General features: G+C 32.4%; 1 protein-coding gene across 1 annotated transcript in view; it reads right to left on the bottom strand.

The window, feature by feature from the left end:
• Nucleotides 1-2,691: 2,691 nt before the first annotated feature.
• LOC129218500 (trimeric intracellular cation channel type 1B.1-like) overlaps nt 2,692-27,016 on the bottom strand; it is a 38,483-nt gene continuing 14,158 nt past the window's right edge. Inside the window, exons 3-6 of the mRNA XM_054852785.1 lie at nt 24,731-24,915; nt 14,752-14,839; nt 8,982-9,328; nt 2,692-3,878 (exon numbers count right to left, since the gene is read on the bottom strand). Coding sequence (XP_054708760.1) covers nt 9,016-9,328; nt 14,752-14,839; nt 24,731-24,915 — 586 coding nt within the window. The 3' untranslated portion in view covers nt 2,692-3,878; nt 8,982-9,015. The remainder of the gene's footprint in view (nt 3,879-8,981; nt 9,329-14,751; nt 14,840-24,730; nt 24,916-27,016) is intronic.

Genomic DNA, 27,016 nt, shown 5'->3' with positions numbered 1-27,016 from the left:
TCGTTCTGATGAAGAAAATTCTGTTTGAGTGGTTTTTGCTTAAAATTTTTGAACAAAACTAGACCGATTATACTACAATCCTGTTTCTGCACCAGTAATGGAATATAGCTCTCTTTGTACAACATTTAATTACCTTCATTATCATTCTAAGTAATTGTTTGTAGCATTCTGTGTAGTCATATGACGGCATTTTTTATGAAAGCTGTATGTGCAAGGCAAAACCAGGTACTACTCCCATACACTGAGAGCAAGATGCAGCCGAAAGAGGACAAGAGAAAAGGAAAAACTCATTTTGACGGGCTCCCCATACAAGCCTCATCTTCAGGCAACATTAGAAGAAAAGAAAAAGAAAAATGATGGAAAGAAGACCAAAGATGGACGAAAGAAAAAAAAAACCTGAAAGAAAGATAAACGAATCAAAGAAAAGGCAACATTATAAAGATGCCAAAAAGGAACAGACAGAAAATAAAGCGTCCAAGAAAAGAAAAACCGAAGGAGCAAATGAGGGATGAGTCCAGTGAAGAGAAGGACAATACTGCCTGCATTTACTGCAATGAGCTTTATTCCAACTGCAAGGGTGGTGAGGGATGGATCCAATATGGTCGTTGGGCCCCAGGAAAGCTGCTCTGGGGCCGAAGAGGAAGATAACTATTTTATTTGCGACTGGTGTAATTGGCCTTTTAATACAGCAAAAAATTAAAGGTAAAAAGACAATTAAATTTACTGTCAACTCAACAATGTGCATCTTTTATACTTATTCTGGTATGTTATGACAATAGTTAACATATGTCACTAAATGAAACTAGAATTTTGTGAAAACTTTTAAAAAAGTTTATTTTCCTATAGCTATTACATGTCTACCTGGTTTTACCCCACTAGCGGGGCAAAACCGGGTAAAATGACTTATGGTTTTAAAACTGTGGTTGCATAAAAAGATAAGTAAAGCTTACTTTTACAAAATTTTTCCTTTATGCTAAAAACTGATTTCCAGAAGCCTGCAAACCTTAGGGTCCCGGTTTTACCCCACTTTCCCCTATACAGCGTGTTTCGTTTTAACCTGTAAAACCTCTATTTTCACAACCATTAGTCCTAGATGCATACTTCCAATTGCAGTAATGTTCAAAATCAGATGCAGAATTAAGGTATTGAAAGTTTGAAGTAAAAATAAAAATGAGTCAAAAAATACAAAATTTTACTTTTTATATGGGCCCCAGGTCTCCTAACTCATATTTAGGGAAACAATCTCCATTGAAAAATAATTCTAACACAAAAAGTTTGAAATTAATACCACCAACATTCACTGAGATATGAAATGCAGCGTTTTGTGACTTACACCACTATTCACTCACCGTCAATAACAATTTTTGGGTGAAAATGTAGCGGTTAACAAGTGTTTAAAATTATATGTGTGCGTAGGGTGTCATTTTTCAATTTTTTCGAAGTTTCGTAGTGTGTTTTAGCGTATCACAGCATAACATTTGCATTTATTTTTGAATAGCAATGGAAAATATAAATGCCTTTTTTTTTACTTTGACAACCTGTCATTCTTCTGAAAGGGCGATAAGTTCCAATCTCATCTTTTGTATGGCCCCTTAAAACTTTGAACTGGAATATCTCCTTTAGTTTTGGTGGCACAAATGTCAAATTTTTTTGTGTCAGTAATAGTTTTCAGTGGAGATCATTTCTCTGGATACTCATAATTTACTCATTTTTATTTTTGCTTAAAGGTTGTGAAAATAGAGTTCATGCAGGTTAAAACGGAACACCCAGTATATGTAATATAGCAACAAGTCTCACATGTGATACATTTCTCTATATCATACCATTTACTTTAACGCTTTAAGATTGCCTTATCATTTACATTGAAAAGTATAGTCATTGATAAAGTGGCTACTACTAATAATTTACAGGTGAACTGGGCACTATCTAAAAATTTGAGTTTTCAAGTCTACTGCTTGGATTTAGATGTGCTAGTTTCCAAGATGTAAGTAATATAAGTGAACAAGACAAGTAGAAAAAGTTTGAATCGATTTCAGTGGGAATTTCTCTTATTCTGCACAAATGTGAGGTGAATTAATGAAAATATTAGGACATTTAAGACAAAATATAAGTAATTTAGGACAGTTTTTAAAACATTAAGAATTTTAGGAAACTTAGGACAACTTCGACCCCTGCGAGAGGGTGATCAACATTACAGCATGTAATATACTAAAAATCTATTTTATGCAAAGCAATGACTTTTGGTGTTTTAAGTGCATCATTCACAAAATATCAAACAGAGAAATGCTGTTGGTCATCATATTTTTAAAACTATTATGGGTGGTTTTACTTATGTAAAGTAAAACTTTTGTGCATATGTGCCTCTGAGCATTGTCAGAATGATTACTTTGTTTTTCAGGCCAATTTTAATATCTCCCAGGAATAGGATATTGTTCCTTAAAGATCTAAACAAAATGCATGAGTGCAGATATTTTGTACACATTTACTATCTTCTATCTTCTACATTTTGGCTAGCATATTTTTGCAGTTGATCAATATTTGGAATGAATCATTCATTTCACATGATGATTTATTAAATTACCCAATAAAAACCTGAATATATATTTTAAATATAAGCAAGGAATGGACATTAAAGAAAATAGTTGCTGTATGTGATAAATGAATGAATCAAATGAGACAATATATGAAAAATTTGCTTATTTATTTTATTTGTTTTAAAAGATTTTGAACATGATTTTAACACAATAAATATTGATTTGGAGCAAATAAAAGAATTCAGATTTAGAATTACTCTCAATACATGTAATGAATGGAACATTTAAAAAGAAAAAGAAAACAGTAATGGAATAACAAATGTTAACATGATTTTTTGTTTCTGCTTCCAGAATTACTCAAAATAATTTAAATTGATTACAACATAAAAAATCTCTTTACAGGTAAGACAAAATAATAAAAATGTTACAAAAGATCAATTAATTTTTAATAGTTATCATAAGTAACAATCCGGAACACTATAGATGAGCTGATGAAACATTTGGCAATTCATTCTTAAAATTGATAAAACTCATAATTTAAAATTAGCAAATGATGTTAAGTTAAACTGGATGTAAAATTACGCATATGAATTTAAGTACTTAAAAATTACTGATAAACATCACAAACAGATACTTTATATCAATAGAGATATAATTTGTGCTTAAAGGACATAAATCAAACACACATTTGAACTAATAACAATTACTTTAAGTCGAATTTAAGGCAGTTATAAGATTAACTTGAGATCTATGATTTAAAAAAGCCTCACATAATTCAAAAAATCTACTCTTCATATTCAACACACCCTAAAAATGTGTCTTACGCTCTAATTTGTTTCTGAACAAAACTCATCTATTGACTAGAATTATAATAATTCCAGACACATTGAACTACAGCATCTTGAGGAATTTGGCTTCCAATGACTTTGAAGTTTTTTGGCAATGAATAAAACAAAAATATAAAGTGAAGAATAAAGTCTGAAAAAATATAGACAAAATATTTAAAGATAAGGAAAATAAATTAACACATACACAGGACTAAAAAAAGAGGAACCTTGCTTAAGTGTAATTTTTGGGAAAAATGATGTATAAATGGTATTCAGTAATTTTCAACGAAAGACGTCAAATACAACTTTGTCTAAAACTCTACTCAAATAACAAAAGGGATTTTTATATATCATTAAAAATAGTCACAAAGTTCTGCATTTCTAAGGCAGCACCTCCCATATTGCACAATCGAAAATATTGTCCATTATTTAAACCTTATTGGTTAATTGGTAAGTTTCATCCGCAGAAAATTTCAAAAAAAGTTTCACTGCTGAGCAGTTGTGTACTTGAAAATTTCTGAAACAAATAAAAAAAGTTCATTATAATTACATAATTTATGTATATAGTCATGCTTGTTGACCACAGCTGCTATAACAACATATCTGAGTATCAGGCCTGTCATTAAGGGAGAGGGGGTAATTGACTCCCTTGGCTTTGAGAAATCAATGTACTTTCATATACAAAGTGAGTCTAAACTCTTGGGCAAAACCTTAAGGGGTATTAGAAGGGAGGGTAAGATGCAAGAATCATGTAGAAACATATGATTGCAAATGCAATGCTACATGCGCACACAGTCAGAAACTGATGAATTCAAAACAGGTCACACAATTATATATTACACAAAGACGATTTTACACAACATTTTAGTTTTTTCGAAAGGTTTAAAGCGGTAGTTGAAATTTGGATCCTGCAGCAGTAATATGCACGTTGCAATGACAAAACACTCACTGTCACAATAAACAGCCATTTTGACAAACTTTCATACATTGCTGCACTTTAGTTGTAATGCATGAACATTAGAGCTACTAAAGGCAGTAACTTTTAACAACTGCTCTAAACCTTTATTAAAAACTAAAATTTTGTGACCTGTTTTGCATCCATCAGTTTCTTGCAACGTGTGCATGTATAGTGCGTCAGCATTGCGTTTGTGACCATATGTTCCTACGTGATTCTTACCTCTTATCACCCCCTCAATGACCCCTTAAAGTTTTGACTAAGAGTTTAAACTCACCCTGTATGTGTGCATGAGTTTTGTAGTAATAAGCATTACTAATCCTTTCACCCCATGGTAAAATTTGAAATGACAGGCCTGCTGACTATTACTTCTAATGTTAAAAGCATAATTGTAGAAAAAATGTTTTAAAATTCAACCAAATTGAAGGTTTAAAAAGTATATTGATTAGCTATAATTTTATCTGTACTTACTTTGCACTCTATCATTAAGTTTATGAAGTACAATAACATACAATTAATTTAGCATTGAAACCAGAAAACTTCTTTTACTAAGGGAAATGACACAATTTAAACAATATAAAACCTATTGATTAATAATGTTGCTTGAGCAACTCATGAGAATCAGAGTAGACAACCTTTTTGGGTAACTTGAGGAGCAAAGATTTAAAATACAAGGAGTTTTTAAAATCCTTTGAGTGCAAGAATAAAGATTTTAGGATATTCAGAGAGACTATTGCCGATTAAGAACCATGGTCACTATTCTGCTGGGGATTTTTTGGGACTTCTGTTGCTATTGTAACAAGGATGTATTGATTGGTTCTTTTGCTAACATGGTATTATTTGACTAAATCTTGCTATTATTTAAGAATGGTTGTCCTTATTCAATTGAAATTTTTAGACTGTTGTTTTTGTTTTGACTGGGAGTTTTAGAGTGACATTTTACTTGCTCTTCATCTAAGAGGCGTTGCTCATTATTATTAAGTAATATCATTACTTTGCAACAGACTGCTGTCCTAAAAGTAATGAAGATGTTTAGAGACTTCTCCCTTCTCTGATAGGGATTTTCATTGACTGTTGCATTAATTCTATTGGAGTTTTAAGAGTGTTCAGTATTTTAAGTTTTATTCAACAGGTCAGTAGTATTTATATGAAAAGATATTTTTAGAGAAAGTAGTCCTAATACAAATGAGAATTTTTACCGACTGCTGGCCTTAATCTATTGTTGATGGTTGGGGACTGTATATCAGTGTTATGAGGATTTTTCAGAATTGATGTCCTCATTCTAATGGACAGTTTTAGAGGACCTTGTTTTGACAAAGATTTTCACATGGACTATTTATGTTAAGAACTGTTGTTCATCAAAGAGGTACTGCTGATTATTAGAGACTAGTGATGTAACGTCATTATTAGAGACTGGATTATGTGCAATATAAAAACTTGAAATATGCATGTAAAAGGCTTAAAATATCCCTGGAAATTGTCAAATTATGCAACATTAAATAATGATTACGTTTTATACATTGTATTTAAAAATCAGCATATAATTAGTGCTTTATTTCATTCATAAATTATCAATATAAGAATTGAACAACCTAATCAGCGATAAAATAATGAAACTAAAAAAATATTTATGATTTTACTACTCTTGTAATGCTTTACAATTAGACACTTCTAAATAATTGGTAGAAAGATCGTCTTTGATCCCTCAAAATATTTTTATAAGTGGAGAAAAGATTGCTTCTTCTCTAATTAGATAACTAGGCAGTACTTGCATTTGGGTGTTTGCAATAACTAAGTTTCTAGCAAAAATTTTCCCATACAATTCACAATACTATCAAATTAATACAAAACAGAGCCTGGATTGTTCAAAGTGTTTTTAAACTTTTTAAATTTTCGTGGGAGCACCTCTGGCAATTCAGAGTTGAATGGCAGATTTCATTCATGAACTGAATAAATTCAGTCAACACTAAATTGCAAATTTGAAGCTTTTTAACACTACTAGGTATGTACAAAAAATGAGTGCAAATGACAGATTTTTTTTTTAAATACCAGAAATATAAAATGCTTCCTTGGACTGACAAACTGCTATAGCCTCTGCACAATTCAAGTCATTTATTATATCTCAGACATCATTAAAAATACAACAGCTATCTTTCTCATGGAATCTCTGACTATCCTGCCCAAAAATATTTAAAATATAGCAAAAATATGAATAGCCAGATGTTACATAAAATGTGCAATGATTACTAAGAATGATTAAATATATGAGTATAAATGCATATAATGAGGTCTCTAATCATTATTATTATTCAACACCCTGATATCCTTATTGTAATGAATATATTCAGGGATTGTTTTCTTTTCTCTGATGGGGATTTTTAAGAACAGCAACATTTATTCTAATGAAGATTTTAAAGAAAGTTGTTATTCTACAAAGGATTGTAGTTATCCCTCCTTTATTCCACAAAGGATTTTTTATTTAAAGAATAGTTGTAGAGACATTTTTTCCTCATTCTAATGGTAATTTTTAGGGACTACTGTTTTTGTTTGAAAGGACATTTTTAGGAAATGTTGTCTTTGTTTTAATGATGATTTCTAGGGATTATTGTTCTTATAGAAATGGATATTTTCAGAGACTTTTCTTTCTTCTAATGGGAAAATTAGGGGGATTGCTAACACTATTACAAAACTGTTATCCTCATATAAAGAACGATTTGAGGAAATATTATCCTTGTTTCAATTTGGAGTTTTGGGAATTGCAGTCCCTATTCTAATTAGGATTTTTAGAGCAATTATAGGGTTATGATTATTTTTATAATATTGTCATTATTTTAATGGAAATTTATGAAAACGTTGTATTTACTCTAATAGAGATTTTTTTTAGCAACTATTGCACTTAACTAATGCAGATTTTTAGAAACTATTATTCTTGATAGCTAATGGGGATTTTTAGGAATTGTTATTAATCTAGTGGAGATTCTTATGAACTATATTGTTTTTAATGTAATGGAGAAGTTTAGGCACAAAAATTCTTAATTTAACGGAGATTTTTAGGCAAGTTCTCTTTTTCAAAGGGGGATATTTACGGGGTGGCTCCCTTTTTCCATAAAGGGAACTTTTATGGAATACAGCTCTCATTTGCATGAGAAATTTTAGGGAATGCTATCGTTAACACTAGAACTGCGGAAATTTCCGTATACCTAAAACCGCGGGCTGGGGTCAATTTGACCCGAAGCTTAAAATGGGTTCTTTGATGTTTAGAAAGAGGTAAAAAAATATTTTTGATGAACAAGAGTAATACTAAGATTATACAATATAATAGTAAGATATAAAATTCTCTCCCATTAACTTTAATCATTTATTCATTTCACTTCGTAGTGTAAATTTCCTCCCAGAAGTAGTTTATCTGCTATTACATTGTCCAGAAAAATTAGACACGGTATCTTCATCCAAGGAAATATTTTCGTCATCTGGGGGCACATATTCATCATCGCTGAAAACAACTTCTTCATCATTATCGTTTTCGGATTCATTTTCCGATAATTGTTGCATATATTCGAGGGCCTCGTCATTTGTAACAATAGTTCCAGATTTTATTTCATCTGGATTTGAATTTGACAACTTTTTTCGTTTATGTACATATTGTCTTTTCCTCCCAGAAGTAGTATTTCTGCTAGTACATTGTCCAAAAAAATTAGATCCGGTATCTTCATCCGAGGAAATATTTTCCTCATCTGGGGGCACATATTCATCATCGCTGAAAACAATTTCTTCATCATTATCGTTTTCAGATTCATTTTCCGATAATTGTTGCATATATTCGAGGGCTTCGCTAATTATTAATTTACGCCATTTCTTTCAGCCATTTTCACATCAGATCAATTTTATCTCCGTGTAAACAAGACGCCAAAAAACGAATAGACTGGTACAATCAAGCTATCCAAGGCAATACGAACAACCAGTTGTGAAGTCATAAAGAGCCGGATGTGCGCCAGTTCACCACATTCCCTTCTACGGCAAAACGAAAAAACATCAGAAAAAATTCCTTGAATACACTAACCAGACGCATTTTCCCCACAAGGAATGATAATGTTAGGGGAGGGGGAGCGTCTGCAACACTTGTTACTAATACTGCAGACGCCCCCCCCCCCCACCTGCACTTCTGTTATCAGTAACAATTTACTGATCTTGAAGTATTGTTCTGCCTTCATCTGGGAAATGGAGAGAGGACTGAAAAAGCTTTTCCTATTCTAAGAAACGTTGAACTGCAACTTTAGTGCTTGTGATTATAATGGGGTCAAAATGACACATTCCGCGGTTTTAGGTATAAGTATTAAAAACAAAAAAGTGGTAAATATTTAACGTATCATAATTTCACAGATTATTATTGGTATGAAAATAGGAAAAGTCACGAATTTTTTTTCAATTTCGTTCGTAACTTTTTGAGGAAATTGGAAACAAAATTGCTTTGGGTCAAAATGACCCCATCCACAGTTCTAGTGTTAATCTAGTGAGAATTGCATTAACTCTTTAGGTACATTTAGTTTGTTACAACAGTCGGTAATTCTTAATTAGAACATCATCAACAACCAGATAAGAATAAACAGCAAAAGAACAATCATAAATAAAAAGGATAGCACAAAAAATAATAAAACTAATTCTTACATTTGGATGTCTCAAATAAACTTTAAAGAACAGTTCATTCCTTTTTCTTTGCAGAGTCAGCTTTACCATTTTTAGCTGCATCACTTTTAACAGATGTTTGGTCACCTTTGCTGGCAGGAGTGAGAAGTCTAGCAAGCGTATCCCATATGCCTCCCAGAAAGAGGGCACAGAAAAGATTTTCAAAAGGAACAAATGGATCATGAATTCCAAGTAACATAGATGATAATTTGAAGTATATGAAGAAAATGACAATGCCAAAATAAACAAGAGCGTGAGGTGCGGAAATAATATCAGTCTTTTTATCCAAAACAAATATAATGGAGGCAGCAATACAAGCCTTAGTAGGGCTAGAAAAGAAAAAATAACAAGATTACACAATGATAACAGTAATAACTAATATATTGCTCCTACATCGTTACCTTTCATAAGAAACATTTAGAAATTATGTTTACAGTAATAAATAAACATTTTAGTAATGTAACCAAATCTGCACATGTTTGCATGTTTGACCAGGATTGAAACAACTACCATTACGTTAAGAACATTCAAGGGAAGCTTTCTCTCATAGTCTCATCCTTCCAAAGATTTAAATACTAGATATATTAGTTACTATCCATACCATCAAGAGTTGCTTTGGGGATTTAAAAATTGACCTCCTTAACTAATATATTTTGACATCTTGGTTGACGAGATATTATCAAGTCTAGAGAAATCATCTATCTATACTGTTAAAATCTGTGCATCTGTCTGTCTGTGCAGGATCAATACTGGTGCATTGAGATTTGAAATATATCATTGAATCCCTTTCAGTTGTTGGCATCTTACAAGGCTTTACTTAATAGAGGTATTTTAAAATACAAACTATTAAAATACATTTGCATGTGTGTATCTGTCTGCGTATCTAAACAACCATGATTTTTATGGGGTGACGTCTAAGTGGGCCCTGTCAAGATATTGCAACATTGTCTCTAAATGCTAAGCAGTTGCAAAAGGGGTCCTTAATGGGGTGTAGCCCCCTTTGAGACTTAAGCTTAGCTGCAACCTTCTACCTGCACATGTTGTGGTATTTCTTTTCTAAATCACACAGGATATTTCTCTAGTGAAGAGCTGTTATGGAAGTTATGAGCAGAATATTGGGCAATTGTCTTCTAAATGGACAATTACTGGATACAGATTAATACAAATATAGATGAATATGTTGACAAATTGGAACAAAATGCAATATATGGAATTTATCTTAAAACAATGGCACTTGGTTTTAAAGTTTTTTTTGTTGTTGGAAGGCATAACAGTGGTGCGGTGAAAATTTTGTCAGACCTGTGGTCTTTGGGAATAGCAAGGTGGGACAAATCCCTAATATACTTCTTAATATACTTCAATTTACATGGGGTTGACTACCATTTCAATGTTTACTTACATTTGGAGCTTTCAGTGCATTTAGACTGACATTTTGTTTGCAATTTTACTTTGCTTTGCTTTATTTGGTACTGCTTTTAGTGTAATTAAATTATTTTAGCTGCATCTTCCCTGTGTGATTGCTTATTAATTTTTCAGAGCATAAGTATAAAATTCCATTTGCAGATAGCAACGTTGAGTTGGTTTCAGATTTTCACGCCTGAAGAAATGAGCACAGCTATTTTGATTTATATTTAATTTTTTATTAATTTACTATTAAAGTTCATTAGTCAGTTCATATTCTTGGGTTTTAATTTATCAATACTTTATATTGTCACATCCAATCTATGGTGAAGTTGAAGGAACCAAATAAACATTTTTTTATTGGGGCTGGCTGTAAATTATATCAATTTTTTAGATTCACACTTAAACAACCTATCTCCATAGTCACAAAGTGTCACACTTCAGGAATTGGAAAAAATGGAGAGAACTGGACAAAACGAACAGAAAACATAACAGTTATTAAAAGTCCAAATATATTTAACTAGCATTATATATTTTAAGAATAGTTACATCAACTGTAGAGTAGATGACATTATCAATATTAGAAATTTTATTTTTGAGAAAATAAACAACTACTTTCAATAACAAGTTACGAGTTTGACAGATATATTTACAGGAAATGCTGCTACAATATGAAGGAGCATTGCTACAAATGCTAAAGAAAAATGCTTTTTCAGTTCCTGCCAAGAAAAATACCAAATAAGTGGTTTACACATACATAACTACTAGTCATAATTTAAAACCAAAAATTTCTATTTGGAAAATTATCCTAGACTAATTTTCATGAGTTAGATTATTTTGATACTACTTATCTGCTTAAAGAGTTACCAGACTTTATTTGAGGGCTGTAAATTGTTAAATACAAATGGTAAGAATGCTAAGAAATTGTGCTGTTCCAATAAAAATTGATCATAGTATTAAATAGTTTAATTATTAATGTATCAAGTGTAATTAATGTTTACAGATCTAACTGCATGTACTTAAGGCTCACTTCCAAATACATTTACGTTATCTTAAGAAATTGCAATTTGTATAGATAAATTCTTAACAAATAACATTATGAACATTGCCAACCCTGCTTTTCCCCTTCCCCTTGTCACAGGTGATGTTAAATTATACAAACATATTGTTGCAAAAAAAAAAAAAAAATGTTTTTATTTCAACCAAAATTCGTGACGTTGCACTCTTGCTACTTTCTCCCTTCAGATTGTGACAAACTCACATTTAACTTTTCTCCCTCTAAAGCGGCCACTACTTTTGGACTACCCCCATAGTTGCAATTTTGTTACAAAAAGTTAACACTCAGTAAAATGTGAAGGGGAATGGCTGATATTCTGTTATCTTTATATATTAATTCGTGAAGGGATTCCTTTTGGTACCATTATCCCCTCTGACCAAGATTGCCAACCTTGGAGAAATAATTTGTAGAGCATATGTGATGGTTTTGAGGAGCATTTTGAATCTTTACAAAGCAATATTGGAATTTTGTATAAAAATCCATAAAAAAACTAAAAAAGAACTTTAATTGCTTTGAACTTTGATAATCATTATAAGCACTAGCATAAAAATTTATGCTATTCAATTAATCTAAAAAAAATAAAACAGCTTTAAACACAATGTCATGCTTTGAGTATAAGCATCTTTAATATCCCATACTTACATGTCTATCATAATGAAATTGCAAAAAGCAATTTAATTAATTTCATTTCATTTAAATCTTTATGAGTTACATCTTTGGTAAGCCTAGTAAGTATTAAAACTAAATTATCTCGAAAGATGTTGGCTTAAATTACCTTGTATGAAACTGGATAAAAATTTTTGACTGGTGCGGCAGTCTTCAGCAAAAAATTAAATATAAGAAGGGTTGAAAATAATAGTCTACAAAAGGTATCAATGTCTAAGAGGAAGAATGCAATAGTAGACAAAAATGATATAGCATTACCTAAGCGGAAACAACCAGATTTTAAGATGCGTGAAAACCCAGCACACAACAAGCTATAACTAATGATTGCACAGTTACCCTCAAGCCTTTCCCCCCTCCCCTCCAACAGAAAGAAGTTTTTTTTTTGCCTTCTGCCCAAGAAAGAATGTGTGAATAAGCAAAAACCTGGATGTAAAGATTACAGCAGAAAGGATGTGAGAAAGGAAGTATTTGGTAATCTCTTTAAAACGCTCAACCAAAAAGTGGGCGAAGCAAAACAATGAGCGTAAGTCTTCAGCAAAAAATATAATATATATATAAGATTTAAAAAGGCAGAAAAATGTAGGTATGTAAACGAATAAAAGATCACAAACAAATACAACATTATAAGAACAAACAAGCTGCTTCTTTGTCAGTGAGTGGGAGCAGCATACCATAAGCAGAGCCTCACAAGTTTCGGAACGTGTCGCGAATCAGCAAGTAAACCAGATAATATCAATATAAACCAAAGGTTGCAATAGATACAGAACTAATATTTGTTAAAGTAAAATGCAAAAGTTGTTGCAAATATCAGGGATGAGAGTGGTCAGACAGCAAAAAGGAGGAAATCCAAAAAAATTGCATAAAAGGAATGATATCCAAAACCACATCAAAAAAGAACCCGGAAGCCATGATATTCAAAAATTCAACAAAAAATGGCTAACTTTATCAGTTTTGAAGGTAATATGCATTTAAATAAGTTATAAGTAATAATTTTGCACAATTTGCTGCATTGTACCATTTCTTGCAAGAGCATTTATACTTAAATGAATCTAAATTTTGAAAAAGAGGCAACAATTTCTAACCCCTGATTTCTTGAACAAAGAGTTCGGGGAGCCAGAGGTCAATCTTGGCTGCATCACACAATAGTGTCAACTTTTCATATTTTTTTTAGAGACAAATACATTCTTTTTCATTAAAAACATTTGAGTTTATAGTGAGTTACGAGTGAGAACATAAATTTTAAAATTAGGTCTGTTTGTAGAGTAAAAATTTACAACAGAGAGAAAAAATCCAAATTTTTTTTATGTGGAAGAAATTACTTTTCATTGTAAGAATTGAAAATAAATAAATATATATGTATATAAATAATTAGTTATCTTTTTCCTTGCATTGGAACCCAAAATTTGTTTTTAAAAACTTCCTAATACGATTCAGAATCAAAAGAACAACTTGCAGCTGCCTCATTTAATCATGAAATCTCAAAAATTTTAACAGGCTGTAAAGAATAAACCATTTGAGATTCACCATAGATATTTTTTACACTTTCTTAAATGCACAAAAAAAGTAACCATGCCAAGTTTCAATAAAATTCGAGACTGTGGGAGCTAAGTCACATTTTTTGATTGACTTTTGCATTTTTTCTAAAATAAATTAAAGAAATAAAAATATTATTGAAATGATGAATAAACAAAGCAGATAGTAAAAAAGCACTCAACACTAAAAATAATTGAAATACATGCAGGATGCAAAAAGATTGAAATCTCAAACAAGGCAAGCAACTTCGGTGCGGCACGTGTTTGACGTCGTTGGCATGATTCTAAAACATATGCTTTTGGCAGATATCATGGAGGATGAAGATTCCAAGGAAAAAATGGAAAAAATAAGAAATCAAGGACCGAAAATTAGAAAAAATCATATTTTTTTCCGATTTTTGAGATAAATAAAGTCTGAAACAGACAAAAAAAAAAAAAAAAAAAAAAAAGGGTGGAAAGTTTTTAAAAGCCATCAGAAAAAACCGGGATTCCCGCAAAAGCCGGAAAAATCTCATCCTTCAAATTTGGAAGAAATGTTCTTTAAAACAATTCTTAATACAATTTATAAAATGACAAGATGATATCTTGCTTTTTCATATATACAGACTGATATATATCATGAACCCTGTGTGTAATCAAAATATTGCTAATTAATTAAAAAATAAATTTTTGTAAAGTAATTGTACCACAATTTTTAGTTAGCAATGCTAAAAAGACTCAAAATATTTTAATTTAATTAAATACTTAGGCTTAAAATCAGTGTTAAAATACATTATCATAATCTGTAGGAAACTTACCAGCAGTATTGTAATAAGAATGACTTTGATGCAATAAAATATTTTTTATATTGTATAGCCTTTTACATTTTTACATTGCCTATCGAGTGATATTTATCTATGTTGAATTTTTAGTGAATCATTTCACATCTAACTTAAATGCTATAATTTGTCCAATGGCAAATAGTACTGGCTTAAGTGAACCTTAAAGATCCAAGCTGACAGGATTCAAAAGTTCTAATCTGTGTGCTCGGCACAGACAAATAAATAAGACACAATACACTAGAAGTAAGCTTATTAAGTAATGCAAAAATACTCACAAACTCATCTGCATCAGTTCCATTGCTGATGGAGTCCACACTCCTCTTAATAATCGTTCAATGATTTTCAAAAATGCAGTGCCATTGCCTAAAATAAAAGCAAACATAATGGAAATAATTTTCGGAACATTACAAACTTACACAGCAAGGAATTACTTAACATACTTTAAATTGAGTAAATGTCAAGAAATAAACAATTTTGAAGGATTTTAATGATTAAAAATATTTGCTGCTTACAGAGGCATAGTGTGACTAAACATTTGGGGGGAGGGGGACACCAGGGCTGTCACCAAGAAGGGTTTTGCCATCTCCCCCCCCCCCCCCAGTTTTTCAGAAATACGGCCACCAATTTCATTTTGGCGATGGAAAAAAAAAACAGAAAGGAAACCTTTGCGATCTTAGGAACATTGAATAGAAATAAAGGTGAATAGAATTAAGGTGTCAAAAAGGATTCTTTTCGGCGAAATTTCGAAAGCAAATGCAATCTTTGAATATTATTTAGGAAAGTTGTGTTTGCCTATTTTTTATGGAAATTTTTAGTTCCAGTTCTCCTTTAAGAGGTTTCAAAATGCAGAATTTTACATTTAGTTTTCAAACTCCCCTTTGGTGGAGACCTCAGGACTCCCTGAAATTGGGGAGCCCTGCATCATTCTCTTGATACTGTTCCCCCTCTTAATCGCACGCAACCCAAAAAGGACAGCAGGCAAACATATCACTGAAAAAAAGCATTACCAAAGTCGGCCCATGAACATCTCCTCTAACTGACATAACCTACTCACAGTGGCTGATTTACACGTTTAGAGGCACATCACAATGAAGTTTTGGGGGCATCTTTGACTATCATTCATAAAATAAGAATTTATGAAATAGGTCTAAAGGTGTTAAAAAAAAAAAACTTTGTGTTAGTTGGTTCTAAACACGTATGAAAAGAATAGAAAAATGTTTAAAAATTTACCCTAAGTTTTCTTTTTGAGAAAATTAGTGTCTCCTGAGGGGACAACCCTAAAATAATAGTGTTCTAAATCCAGAAAAAGGAAGATTTGACAGGAAACTAATAAGTTCATGTGAAAAGCACAATATTTAAAGAATTCAGCAGCATGTGTAATGATTCTCAAAATTAATCAAAAACAGGGGCACCTGCAATTTTTTCAAAGGGCCTCGAGGGGGAATTTAAAAATACATATGATAAATGTTTTACGTAGTTCAGTGATTGACAAAGGGGATGCGAAAATGTTTTGAGACAGGTCTTTGAACCAGTATATCTGCCTATATGAGAGAGAGATCTAGAGAACTAATAAAAATACAAATGTGATGACCAGCAACAGGCTCTGGGCCTAGTCAGTTTATTAGTCCCCAATGAAGATCCATGGCCCTCTTAAAGCTCCCCCCCCCCCCCCGTGCTCATTACCACCTCTTTGGTAAGCTGCTCCAAGTACCCACAACCCTACTAAAGTAGTAATTTTTCCTAACTTCCGAGTTAGCCTGAGATTTGAACAACTTAAAACAATGACCCCTCATCCTGCTTTTTGCGCAAAAAGTTAACTCATTCACATATTTCATTTTGATAAATTTAAACAACTAAATCATGTTCCCACTGACTCTCCTTTGCTAAACGCTATACATATTAAACCATTTAGGTTAAGTATCATAATCTAAATCTGAAAGTCCCCTTACTAGTCTAGTAGCCATTCTTTGAACTCTTTCCAATAAAGAAATATCTTTCCTGAGATAAGGAAATCAAAACTGAACAGCATACTCCAAATGAGGTCCTACCAAGCTCCTATATAAAGGCAGAAAAACCTTCTTAGATTTGTTTGAAATAGATCTATTAAATACTCCTTCCCCTTACATCATTGAAGCTTCAATTTTGAAAATTTGTCAGTCTAGGCCCTGAATAATGCTTTCCCTTATCATTGCCAAAGATTGTCTAAACTGCATTTTGAAAGTTTTCTTGGGGAGAGCTCCAGAACCCTCCTCTTTCTAACATAATAAGAAATGATTTACAATTGGGTTTTTAAAGTTTCAATTTCAAAAAGTGGTCGGGGGAGTTCCCTGAACATTTTCTTCCCCTAATATAACCAAAGATCATCTTTAAAGTATTTTAAGGATCAGGGGCCAATCCAGGATTTTTTTCTTGCTACCACCTATTTTTGTGAAAGTATTGCATCATTCTATTTTTGTGAAAGTTTTTTTTTTAATCAGCATTGTTTTTGTGAATTTTTAGAGGCATCCTTAGTTTTGTAAAAAAGAAGTAGAATAAGTGAAATTTTAGTTCCAGAAGTGTATATGTCATTTAGTATTATTTTTAACAGGTTTCGTTTTTTGGGGAGGGGGGGAGCTAAAAACTTAAGAAGTACGAAAAATACCATCGTAATTTTCGCTTAATGGGCTATGGTACTGTACAATATAGGAAATTATGAGAAAAACGGTTCCCCAAAACAGATGTTAAAAGATTGCGACAATATTGCATAAATACACTTTGGCAAGAAACAGTTAAAAATTATTTAAAATACTACAAAAAGGTTGCTATTTAAGCGATTGTTCATATAAACCTGCTTAGAATTTTATTTTATGAGTAAATTTTGTTTTAAACAGAGAAACATATTTTATATTTTAAAATGTGAATTTTTGTGAAATTTTCAATGTTTTTTGTGAAGCTACAGATTTTATTACTTGATTTTTGTGAAAGTACCGATTTTAAAACAAGATTTTTGTGAAGGTACCGAAAAACGGTAGCAAAATCAGCCTGTATTGGGCCCTGAGGATACACATTTGAAAACTTCTATGGCTGTGCACTCGGATTTCTCTTTCCCTCAACATCACCAAAGCTTGTTTAAAACTGTTTTTAGAGTTACAACAATGAAAATTTTATGATTTGACACCACTGAATGCCCTCTCCCTTACATAATTGAAGATAACACACAATAGCCTTTTTAAACAATCAATTTCAAAATGTGATTGAGGAGCACCCCCCCCTCCCCCCCCGGGACCACGTCTTCTCTTAACATGAAAGATTATCTAAAATGCATTTTCAAGACAACAATTTTGGGGGAGGGACCACACTATTTCTGAGTGAGCACTATACTTAGGGTTAGATTCATGTTTCTAATATTTACATCTCGTAATTACTCCCTCATAAAACAAAAGCTGAAATCCATTCACTTTGTAAGGTGTGTTTGAAAAATTAAGGGACTGCCAATTTCATACACCCCCTAGGCTTTTTTGACCTTGAGATAGTCCTGTTGTTAGGTTAATGGTACAGTCATAGAAAAAAAAAACGAAACACTCGATCATATTCAAAGACTATTGACACTAGAGACACGTGTAAGGTGTTATTGTTTCAGGAATAAAAAGTTCTACATAATTATGTTAAAAAATTGTTGTTAAGGGGTTGTCTTCATATTAAAAGGAGCATCAACTTCAAATTTTTCAATGAAAACCCCCCTTTTTTATCACATATTTGTGATCAGCATCCCTTTTTAACTTTGTATACAAAATTTTGTTGAATTCGATCCAGCCGTTTCTTCAGAATTGAGTTTTGAAAAATTCCTCTCGTAATGTTAAAACGTATTTTGATATGTTTGCTCATAACGAAAAAACTAGATTAGGCACAGCAAATATTGATTTTTTATATCAAAATATGAATCGACCCAAACATAAAAACATCATTTACAACACCAAAAATGTAAATTTAATTTTTTTATGAATTATTGTAATATTTTTTGAAAAAAATATGATCTGAAACGATATTATATTTTAACAGAGAAACAATCTAGAAGAGCTCTTATGAGGGAATCCAAAATTTGAGCTAAAATTATTCAGTAGTTTTTGCGCTATACTTATGCAACCGTCAGTTTTTTCTAGATATCGTTCAAACGTCAATGTGTAAACAATGCAAAACACTATTTCATTGTCTAATAAAAGAATATTTAATAGAACTTTTAAAATTAAAAGCTACACTTAAAAACTGTTTTTTTTTTTCTTTCTTTCTGCGTTGAGCCATTGCCTTTTTTAAAACAATAACTCAGAAAATAAAATAAACATGCACAACTTTTTCATAGAAACATACAATAAAACCTCATTGTCTTGCTAATCATGTTGCAATAGGCAGTGTAGAATTAATGGCTCTTCCCGGTGATAATTTGCTAAAAGGAAAAACTATTGCCTTGTCCAAATCAGGATAAACACTCGAAAAATAGCTGGCAACGTGAAATTTCCTCTTTAACAGTACAGATGGGTCAATAGGTAATATTTGCTTTTAGATAAGTTTGCTGGTTTTTAGGAATTATTATCATTATTATTTTGGTAAAGTGTTTGAATAATTTTCAATGTGTTAAGATCTAGGAGAGGAAATGTCAGTCGCAGTAGTAAGCCGCGTGCTTTGAGCCCGTATTCTGCACAAAAGTAATAGTTGTGGCTAATTGTTAACTTTTTTTTTTTGACTTTGTCAAAGATTTAACAAAACATTAATTTTGGGTGTTAGATTAAGTTGAGTTTTTGTCTATTCTTAATTTATAATTTAAATATTATTTTTCTACTTACTTTCTGTGTCATTGTCCGTGCATTTGACATTAAAATCAATCTCGCAAGACAAAGATAAAATTTCAAATTATTTTCTTCTTTTTCGAATAAATGGAAAAGTATCGAAAAGGAGAGTTATAATAAATTATTGTTATCAACTACTGAATGCGTATCTTATTAAATGATCATTTTTCAGAATCCAATATCTGATCCAACTTTATGCCACTGGAACTCTAATTCTGCTTTCTGATCTTGCACTTCAAGCAAGCAACGTGCCATTTAGACCAGCTTCGAATGTGGCCAGGGGTCTTTACTGCAATAAAATTGCGGTTTGGTTAACCCATTCGAAGGTGGCTCTTGGTCCAAATAATGAGTATAACAGCCCTGAACTAGGTTTAACCGAACAATGAAGCAGATGTCATGTCATTGAAGCTGAGAGTGCTTATAAACTGGTGGATGAAGAAAATGTATCTCACCAGTAGGACGCCGTAAATATACAGCAGATAAATTTACTTTACCTACCAGTTTGTTCACGCTCTCAGCTTCAATGACATGACTTCTGCATCCAATACGAGTTGGTTCCGATTCCAGTCAGCCAAATCCACAGCAAGGACGGAATCGTAGCCTAAGGATCGTCAAAATCGCCTGAGGGGAAGCTGTACTATAGAAACTGTTCGTTTGCAAGTATGTGGTTCGCGATACATAAATAATGCTAGGCTTTGTTTGCAAGAGCAAAGTTACAAAATCAGAGAAATGACAAGACGTAAGATTTCGGTTCACCTTGGTTTAAGCTAAAATAACTTTGTCTCTTTAAATTACTGGTTGGACCATCTCGAATCTCGTCGCTAGAAACAGCATTGGGAAATTATTTTCCTAAATTGCTTTTAAGAGCCATTACATGTTCAACTAAAATCGCCAATTGTGTTATGTTTCTTTAATAATATCACGCATTATGATCTTTCGCATCAAATTTGGATTTGAAACAAATTCTCGTTTTTGATTACAAAAAAGCCGCTAAAACAATTACTGTGTTTCTCCAGTTTTAATTCAAATAACCAAATTTTTCCCAAATGAAGTTCGAGTATGAACGGTTTGCTCATTAACGGGTATTTATATTCTCCTGTTTCTGTTTTATTTTTTAGATTATTACTTCGTTCATTTTATGTATTTAGAGCACATTTTCACGGAATAAATGAACCTTGCTTCGCTCGAGTCTCCAATCATTTAATTCTGCGTCTTCCCACGTTGTGCGGTATATTTTTGTATGCGATGGCTCAAACTTCTTTCAATGTTCTGCGAAATTAAAAACGCACGATTCCATTTTACATCAAAGACTTTATATTCATTCGAAAATAAACCTGTAACATAGGTGCAATACATTTATTAAACATATTCACATCATGATTCTAGGTATAAGTTGGATATTTTCATTTCTATGAGGCTCATTTGCTCAATGATTATATAAGCAATCCAGTAGGTTCATATTACAAAAAGCAAAAAGCTCCATTACTTTCAATTTGTCATTACTCGTTTTATTAAGCAACAATATATACGATGGACCAGCCAAACCCCATCCGTCTTTCTTAGGTTAATACAGATAGACCATCAGTAAATATTTTAACCTTTTTTTCAAAAAAAAAAAGTTTGCAACTGTCAATCGCTTTGTGGCGCAACATTATTGGCCAAAAAGTATCGAATTACGGAAAAAAGAGAACTTAAAAAAAATCATGAATTGTACTGGATAATCTTGTTCTTTTTTTTTTTGAGCAATCACTATTGCTTATTGTCCTAACTTGACCGTTCTTGGCGTCTGGTTCCTTTTTCAGCTTGGACCCGCAGCACCACCGCCCGCCGTCCTCCAGGCGCGGCTGTTCCCCGGTCCTGAGCTATCCCCTTCTCCTGATCAGAGGGGTCCATGTCCTACACACACGCACGCTTCCACACACACACACGACTACACACACATACACTCACACACGCCTACGTGCATACACACAGGTCTACGTACACACACACACAACTACGCACACGTAACCGCCTAAGAGGAGGGGCTGGCTTGGGGGGACAGTAGCCGTTTCTAGAAACAATAACTCCAATGCGTAGGGTCCTGAGGCAGTTCATGACTGCGAAAAACATAATTTGAATTCAAAATTTCAAAATTCAAATTAATTTTTTTTTTCTTTTTTGTTTACATTCTGTTACTTGATAAGCCGTGACCTTGAAAGAAGCGTTTTCAATGTGGTGACGGTCCCTAAAACACTTTTTGTTAATAACTCCTGTTCTACTGCACGCAATGCAGTGAAATTTCATACCCTGGCTGAATTTTGCTGTCTAAACATAATTATGTAGCAAAAAATGGGGGTTCCTATTTGATAAATCAAGAGTTGGTGCTCATTTTGCTTCGTATATGGTCCCTTATCAAAGTTTAACCTACGTAGTTTTGAAGAAGACTTTAAACCAAGTTGGATGACATCTTTCTTTTCTTTCTAGCATGTGTAATGGCTGAATAATTAAAAGTGTTTCGGTTTTTTTCTATGACTGTACAACTAATTTTTAGCCTTGTCTCTCATAAAGTGTTCATGTCCAGAGAATGTAATGTGCTGCACCCTGCCAGTTGCCTGAGACTTAATGAGCTATCAGCACATGGCGGATTGTGGAACTGTGTGTATGGTGCTAGTTATGTTAAGTTTCTGTTGTCCTTGTTTTTACTGTTTGTCGGAAATTGACCTAATCACAGAGCAATAAATCAATCAATGTTTGAGAGATTGCTTGTGTTGTGTGACCAAATTTGACTCAAGGCGATGGATGGATCTTCCACCATGACAATGCACCTGCACATTCAGCATTGATTGTTCGCTAGTTTCTGACACAAAAATTCAATCACCATCCTTGATCATCCTCTTTATTTGCCAAATCTTGCCCCCTGTGAATCTTTCCTACTCCCAAATGCAAACATGAGATGAGGGGACATCACTGGGAAGATTTGGACACAATAAAGCAAGAAATGAGGAGAAAACTAAAAAGCCTCAGCCGAGGACTTCTAAGGGTGCTTTGAACAGTGGAAAAGAAGGTAGAATAAGTGAACAGCAGCATATGGAGAGTACTTTGAAGGGGACAAAATCAATGTAGAGTAAATATTACAAAATAAAGTTTTTATGGTTTCAGTTCGTGTATTTATTTGACATTTACAGCAATAAGAAATTTATCTCACAGAAAAAGTTAGGACAGAAACACATATTGTCTCAAACCTTGACAGCTACTGTTTTTGCATGTGTATATTGCAAATCAATATCATATGTAGAATGAACGATGAGAAAATTAATATTTCCAAGAATATCATTACTTGGAAAAGTTTGGGATGCCTTAGTTGCATTTGATGTTTCAGACAAGTGGCTGAAAACCGAAAAAAGCATGGATAATTAAGATTCTCATACATGCAGGCAGTGTAAACAGTAATGAACTGCAACTAATTTTCTGTCAATCTATGAAAGTCAAGTAAGTGTTTATTTTCAAGTGCATGATTTTCCTTTCATACGAAGGAAAAGGAAAATAACCCGAACTACTGAGGCATTAAGAGACATTTTAAAGCAGATCTGCAGAATTACAAATAAATACAAATACAAGTGTGCCAATCAGCAACAGGCTCTGGGCCCAGCAAGGCTGGGCCTAGTCAGTTTATAAGTCCCCAATGAAGATCGATGGCCCTCTTAAACGTATCCACCCCCTTGCTTGTTACTGCCCCTTCCGGTAAACTGTTCCAAGTGCCAACGACTGTACTAAAGAAATAATTTTTCCTAATTTAAAGGTTAGCCCGAGATTCGAATAGCTTAAAATAATGACCCCTCGTCCTGTTTTCTGTGCAAAAACTTAACCTGTAAACATCTTTCATTTTAATAAATTTAAACAACTGAATCATGTCCCCTCTGACTCTCCTTTGCTCCAGGCTATACATAATAAGCCTATTAAGTCTGTTATCATAGGCTAAGTCAGAAAGTCCCCTTACGAGTCTAGTAACCCTTTCTTGAACCCTTTTTAATAGTGAAATATCTTTCCTGAGATAGGGAGACCAAAACTGAACAGCATACTCCAAATGAGATCTTATTAAACTCCTATATAAAGGCAGGAGAACCTTTTTAGATTGATTTGAAATAGATCTATTGATAAACCCAGGCATTTTGTTGGCTTTGTTGCTTGCAATGCTGCACTGTTGACTAAACTTGAAATCCTAATTTATTAAGATACCCAGATCAATAATGTTTTTTGCCTGACTAATAACCGAACCCAGTAAATAATAACTCATACGCTTATTTCCATGACCTAAGTGTAGCACTGGACATTTCCCTACATTAACTGCCATACCCACTTATCCACCTACTTTAGTAATATGAGGCAGTGAGAAGCAAAGGGATGTAAGTGGCAAAATTAAAAATTTGGAGATAACAAGTACACATGGTAGGTGAATCTCTCCTCTGTCTTGGGGCAAGAGATGATACTTATAGCCCTGTTAGTTGCTGCTATACAGCATGATTTAGAAAAAAGATTCAATGACAGCCTACCTAGGAAGTTATATTTAAATGCGTTTTACTCGAAACTTGAAAATGTCCATTTACATCCCTTTGCTTCTCATTGTGCTCACTGCTTCATATAATCTGAATCCATTTGAAGCTGTTTTACTTGAATTAACTTAAAATGGTGAATAAAATTTGGAAACCTAATAACTTGATGAAATAAAACTAAAATTTCATAATTATCATTTTTAATGAATTTATGGAGAAATAAAATGACTAAAATGTAATAACACAATTATCACAAAAAATAACAAGGTGAATCAAACTTATATTGAAAAGATTTTTTAAAAAGATTATTTCAACTACAAAAACAAGATTACTAATACGCAAAAATGTTGCCTAGGTTCAAAACTTTTGATATTTCATTTTTCTTATAATAGAAAATCCTTTTGACCTCAAAATCAGCAAGCTTGACTTTTATTATGATTCTTTTTGTTTTTTCATCTCATTAAGGATTTGAATTAGAGGAATATGCATATTTGCACACCTATTATTTTCATTTTATAACAATAATCACAGCTGGTATGACTAACGGAGAAAGCATAATACTAAATAGGCGAAGTGTCAGTCATTGTCATGTGGTAATCACCATTTCATTTATTAGGACTATAATCATTTCGTGCATAGACTATATTAACTACAACAAAAACTGCAAGAAATCTAACAATTTAGGATAAAGCATCAGCAATAGACAAGCTAAAATTTTTATACTTAGCAGAAAATACCAGCAAACATTTTTGTCGAGTATATAAGTTAAAGTTAGATACAGGTCATCAAAAATATGTATGAAACATTATCTTAATACATTTTACTTTGGAGTTATTATTAAAAAAGTAACAAAGCTTCTATTAAATAATGATTCTGGTACTGAAATTTAAACTTTTGTTTACCTTTCAAAGTGCCAATGATAATCATAATCAAATAACCATTAGGATAGACTTTGGCTGCATGATTAACTCCATCGTAAACCTTTTTACATCTAATAACTTCTTTCATCATAGCAAGCACGAGTTTAACTGGCAGAAATTTGAACAACTTGTAAGCAAAATCAAATGGCGTGTAAAACGTCAAGTACCTAAAAAGAAATAAAAGGAGAATTAATGATTTTATACAGTTTAAGTAGAAATTTTAGTTTTGATGAATGAAATTAAAACTTAACAAGATTTCAAATAAAGGTTTCAAATAAAAAAATGTAATAATTAGTTTAATTTCAAAATATGAGTAATAGAGTCATGAAATTGCAACAGATTGGTGTTAGGAAGCAGATAGCCAGATGAAGAGCTTCATGTAAAACTTCATGTCTTTATTATTTTAATTTCAACCAATTTGCTAATTCCTGCCCCTCTAGTTTAAAGCTTTTATAACAAATGAAACCAACATTTTTTCGAATACGATAACATTTGTTTAAATATGGGTTTTAAGGCAAACTTTTTAAATGTTGTAAATAATTTAAAAAAAAAAAAAAGGTTTTTTGGAGCAGAAAGCATAAAATTATATAGCCACGTATGACCTCCCCTCCTTTACTTTAAAGAGAAAAAATTTGTTAATTCATGATTTTGAAAAACTAACATTTTGAGAAAAATTGGAAACATTTTGTCTTTTTTTTTTTTTTTTTGGAAAAAATAACTTTAAAAATATATAGTAAATAATCTATATATATATATAAAAATGGGCAGATTTGGCTGAAACTTTCACCGTTTGTTATTTTTGGTACTGGGAATGTTTATAGACCAGTTCGAAAAAAATCCGATCGATAGTTCCTTTTTTATTCCAATTTAAGTCACAAACCATTGGATAAATACGAATAAAATTATCGGCTGCAGAAATTAATTCGCGTGAAAGATCATATTGATAAGAAGTTAGTTGTTGCCATTTTTCTTGAGTTTGAACAAATAAATTCTTTCTTTATTGTTTTATGGCTTTTCATGCAACGGGGGGATTTAAAACTTTTTCTATTTGATATTTTTAGCGATTGATTGATCTTGCAAACTGCGTGAGTACAAAATTTGAGTATAGTCACGGCTTCACTTGATACCTGGACCGATTATTATGAAAATTGCTACATATATATGTATTTTTCCACGGAGAAGGTGCATAATATGCTCATTGAAGCCACTCGCCACCAGGAGGCACTGCAGAGTAGCAACTTCTGCCCCGTTCAACCGATTGTCATGAAAATCAGTATAATGATGTATTTTTTTGTTGGCATAGCAATGCGCGTCGGGTACAGCTAGTAACATTATAAATATGATTAAGATCAAACTCATGCAATTTTCATTCTTGTATTTAAATTTTTATCTTTCAAGGTACATTAATTACTATTGTTACTTAAGCAAATATTTATTTGTATTACATTTTTACTATAAAATAAATGAATAAAAAATATAACAAATTTTTAAATCTAATAAATGTTTTTAAAGAAGATTTCAAATGCTGTTGTTAAAAGCAAATGTATTTAAATGTATTATTTGTGCATTTAAATTGTTCTCTTTGTAAATTTTGTGCTGTCATCTCTAGGGTACATATGAATATAACATATGAAGCAGTGAGAAGCAAAGGGATGTAAGTGTACATTTTGAAGTTTTGAGTTTAACGTGTTTAAAGATTATGTCCTCGGTAGGCTTTCATTGAATTTTTTTCTAAATCATACTGTAAAGCAGCACCTACCAGGGCTACTAGTACCATCTTTTGCCCCAAGACAGAGGAGAGGTTCCCCTACTATTTGTACTAATTATCTCCAAATTTTTAATTTTGCCATTTACACCCTTTTGCTTTTCACTATCTCGAATAGTCCTGCATCTTGCAAAATGCTAATCAACTTACTGAGAACAAAGCACCTTAAATATTTATTTTCATAAAAATTAACAATACAAGACATACAACAGGTATGTTGATGGTCTTTCAGTATGTATGATATGGTATCCCCTAACAGAGAGCAGCAGAATGTTACTAGAATCATTGCAGGACTTCAGCACAATTGTCCAAATGACATTGTGCTCTTTTAGAGCAATCTGCCTTCTCTTTCATTGGGAACTTATTTCTAACAAAATGCTACATCAAACTTTACAGCTGCAATGATCAACATAGAATGGCTGCCTACCTTTGAGCTTGGAGTAATAATCAATATCTGAAAAAGCATAGTCTTTAGTAAAACGCTTAGTCTTCTTTATGCTTTT

Source organism: Uloborus diversus, chromosome 3 (assembly GCF_026930045.1).
Source record: "Uloborus diversus isolate 005 chromosome 3, Udiv.v.3.1, whole genome shotgun sequence".
In the NCBI taxonomy this organism is placed as follows: domain Eukaryota; kingdom Metazoa; phylum Arthropoda; class Arachnida; order Araneae; family Uloboridae; genus Uloborus; species Uloborus diversus.
Note: the sequence above shows the minus strand (reverse complement) of the source record. Positions and strands in the feature narration are given on the sequence as shown.